Raw genomic sequence first — 3714 nt, 5'->3', positions numbered from 1 at the left:
CGTCACGAAATCCTAGATCAATACCTAATCGTACGCCTAGAAAATTGCAACGTTGTCTGTGGGTTCCACAATGGCTGTGGGGCATCCATTGAACAACCTGGGACTTGCGCAGCACGAGGCCGATTGCAAAGACGCGCCTGAATCTTACACTCGTTCAAGGTTGTCTGAAATGCGGTGTTACCGCTTCATCTCACCAGCGCAGCGCAAGAAACTTTTGAACTAATAGTCCATCACTTCAGTTTTGCCGTATCTCAGGGACACACATACATACATACAAGGACACATACAAGCATAACCTTGGATTTTAAATGCGCTTCCAGCTTGCCAAGATTTAAATTATCATCAAATATTTTGAAGAAGGGATAGGTATTGGGCGCCAGGTACCACACTGTAGAAACTCCGTCCAATATTGTGGGGACCCAGCGCAATACCGCGGGGCCCCAGCCCAACATTGAGAGTGGGCAGCTCAACATTGGGGAGCATAGCTGCCCGAAAGATACAAATTGTTCTCCCTGATCGCTGAATAGATCGCCAGCTTCGCGGACATGGAGGATTGCCTGGGCGTGCAGTTTTACGTGCAGGTTGTCTAACATTTGAAGTCACAGGCGAGGCTGCGGGGAGGAGCGAACTACAAACACAATGAAATGCCAGGATCACATCGCAAATGAGGGCTACGACCTACGTAGTGATACTTCCCAAGACGAGCTGTTCTGAACAATGCAACATCCGACGGTCTGCTTCATGCACTCCATACTCGCACAGCTGCAGTGGTTGAGACATCACGAATTACATTTGTGTTAGGATTAATGAAGACGGTGGCGGCACATAGGGCGACGCAGACATAAGTGATGCAGGGTAGGACAAACTAGGCATAACTAAGGCATATGTTATGATTCCATCGAGCGATGTCTGAAAGAAGTAATAGCCTGAGGTGCATTGGCGCCTTCACGCCACTCCATCGTTTCGATGTAAAATGTTTGGTTATCCTTTTTCGTCGCCTAATCTTAGCTGCAAATGATACACGCATGCTACCTTCGCCCTTCCCCTCAACAGTGTCCAGAATATAATCACTCTTACAAAGAGCATAATTACCGATATCAAAATTGCGTGAACGTGACCCATTTATCACATATTTTCTTGCTGTCACACAGGCTGGCGTATGTGAATAAACACCTGTAAAGACGGCAACAGTTGTGCTCAGATGCGCAAAACTTCATCAAACACAAGATCTCTCAGCGACAACTCCTGCCCAGATAAACCCCAGGAAGCAATATCGCCAAATATCCAATCAGAAAGAACAGCGGATATCGTGCTACTTATCAGCTTATATTTCGGGCTGAGAATACCAAGGCCACGATAAGCGTCACAAACTAAACCGGTTCAGGTCAAATCCAAGGTAAAGGCGACGTCGAGACGCAAGATGGGCAGTCTTATCGAGCACCCACACCTTGTTGTTTGTCACTTGAGTCCTTTGGGGTGCATGCACCTGGATGAGCACAGCACATGTTGATAAGCGTCACCAGTGTTATCAGTGTTGATAAGCGTTAACGCCATCTAGAAAACACTTGCATGGTCTTACCAGAACAGAAAATACAAACAATAGCAAAAACATCCCCAAAGGACCAAAAATTGGCGAAACATCCTAAGACTGAGTCACAGCAACACTTCTTCGCATCGTCCACAGCTATTGCGCAGGGGCAGGGGTGAAAGCGGCACAAATGGTCGCGGAAGTCATCATCACACGGCGGGCGATAGGTCGACACCGTCACACGGCGGGCGATAGGTAGACACCGTCACACGGCGGGCGATAGGTAGACACCGTCACATGGCGGGCGAAATGTAGTCACCGTCACATGGTAGGCAAAAGCGGGTGCTACGCTGCATCACGCGAACAGCCTGGCCAGCGTCACTCCAACACATGTCACCAGCAGCTCTCAAATCAGCCAGTCACTGGCCGGTAGCCGAGCGCGCGCCGACGCTAGTCGTCGCCGCTGTCGTTGCCGTCGTCCGCCTCGTAGCCGGCCTCCTCGTCGCTCTCACCGCCGCCCATTTGGCGGAGCACGCGCGCCTTGTACCGCTCGTATGGGTCGGCCGAGTCGCCGTCCTCGGACCCGCCCTCGTCGAGCCCGTAGGCGAGGGGCTCGTCGCTGTCCGAGCCGAGCTCGTGCGCCTCGAGCCGGCGGATCAGGTCCAGCTCGGCGCCTGCTCCGGGTCGAGGTAGCGCTCATAGTCCGAGTCACCCAGCTCGTCCGGGTAATCGTTGCGCCAGTTGTCCTCGGCGTTCGAGTCGTCGGCGTCGTCGGCGAACGGCGAGTCGCTGTCGCTGTGCCGAGCCTCGCGGTGCTCCCAGAGCAGCGGCTCGGAGCACGGCCGCAGCTCCAGCAGGTCGTCCGCCAGCTCGGCCGGCAGCGGCGCGCTCGACACGTACAGGTCGTACACCCAGCTGGCGTCGGCCGCAGCCACCCGCTCCATCACCTGGCCGTTACAAGTGAGCTGCGGCGCGGCGCCGGCGGCGGCGTCCCCCTCCGCCTTCGCCTCCTCCTCCTCCTCCTCCACGTCAATGAGGCCGGCGAGGCCGCCGGTGGCCGCAGCGGGCGACAGGTCGAGCTCCCCGCGCCGACGCGACACCACACGGAAGCGGCGCACCTTCTGCTCCTGCAGATGGCGCTGCCGGCGCGCCTCCTTGGCCTTCAGGATGGCCGCCGCCACCGTGCCGACGTCGCGCCGCCCGTCGGTCCGCTTCTGCTGCGACCTGATTGAGCTGAGCAGCGCCGCCGGCAGGTCAGCCTCCCGCGCCGCCATCGTGCCGACGAACTGCAGCACCGCGCCCTCGGCAGGCGCCGGCGCCGCATCGGCAGCGGCATCGTCGTCCAGGCGCCGGCGCTTGGCCGCCACCAGCGCCAGGTGCGGGTCGTCGCCCACCTTCCGCTTGATCCGGATCACAGACGACATGGCGCGCGACGAGTGATGCGTGACTGGCGGGTGGCGGGAGACACGCCGAGCGGGGCCTGGACGTCGAGGCAACTCTGGGGAAAGGCCGGTGAATGGGGTGGTAAAGTGAAACAACATAAGTTTGGGCGGCAAAATTTGACTCATTTTGCCGTTTTGGGACATGCACCCGCTGTTCTCAGTTGAGCCATTCGGCGCACCTATACCAGGATAAGTAAAGCACATTTTGGCTTATTATGTTGGTTGCTGAGTGGCATTAGAATAAAAAAGAGACCGAGATGATGCATGATAAAATCACAGATCCTGTACATCCGCATTCCCTCCCATGCAGTTTACCCCCACAGTGTTCCACCCCACTGACAGTTCATTCTGGGGTACAATAAAATTGTAGGTTTGTTCATATAGTCCTATCCATCATAAAACAATGGGTATGTGTCGTAGACATGCTTTTGGGAGCACTTGGAGGGCAGAGAGTTCTGATATACTGAAAAGAACGGGAAGCACATTACTACATTATGTACATATTTTTTCGTTTCACATGCCACCAGCACACATCCAAATAAATTACATCACTTGCTTATAGTGCCAAACTTTGAAATTGGAAAGAATTCACAATAGACCCTCTGACCTTTTGCTTTTCAGGAGATGCACTGTGAGGGCAAACAAAAGCAAGGGTATTTAGTATACTTTGGTTCTATTTAGGGACAAATTAAGACTAAAAATCAAATTATTCAGCCATATCCATAAATCATGCTGATAAATTCT

At 54.1% G+C, this 3714-nt stretch overlaps 1 protein-coding gene across 1 annotated transcript in view; it reads right to left on the bottom strand.

Annotated features, from left to right (window-relative positions):
- Positions 1–1978: 1978 nt before the first annotated feature.
- LOC119100299 (putative RNA polymerase II nuclear localization protein SLC7A6OS) overlaps positions 1979–3714 on the bottom strand; it is a 3331-nt gene continuing 1595 nt past the window's right edge. The window contains exons 2-3 of the mRNA XM_037223404.1: positions 2203–3026; positions 1979–2170 (exon numbers count right to left, since the gene is read on the bottom strand). Coding sequence (XP_037079299.1) covers positions 1979–2170; positions 2203–2952 — 942 coding nt within the window. The 5' untranslated portion in view covers positions 2953–3026. The remainder of the gene's footprint in view (positions 2171–2202; positions 3027–3714) is intronic.

Source organism: Pollicipes pollicipes, unplaced genomic scaffold (genome assembly GCF_011947565.3).
Source record: "Pollicipes pollicipes isolate AB1234 unplaced genomic scaffold, Ppol_2.1 Scaffold_4881;HRSCAF=5763_pilon_pilon_pilon, whole genome shotgun sequence".
Classification (NCBI taxonomy): domain Eukaryota; kingdom Metazoa; phylum Arthropoda; class Thecostraca; order Pollicipedomorpha; family Pollicipedidae; genus Pollicipes; species Pollicipes pollicipes.
The sequence above is the reverse complement of the archived record's forward strand: the minus strand, read 5'-3'. Positions and strand labels throughout refer to the sequence as shown.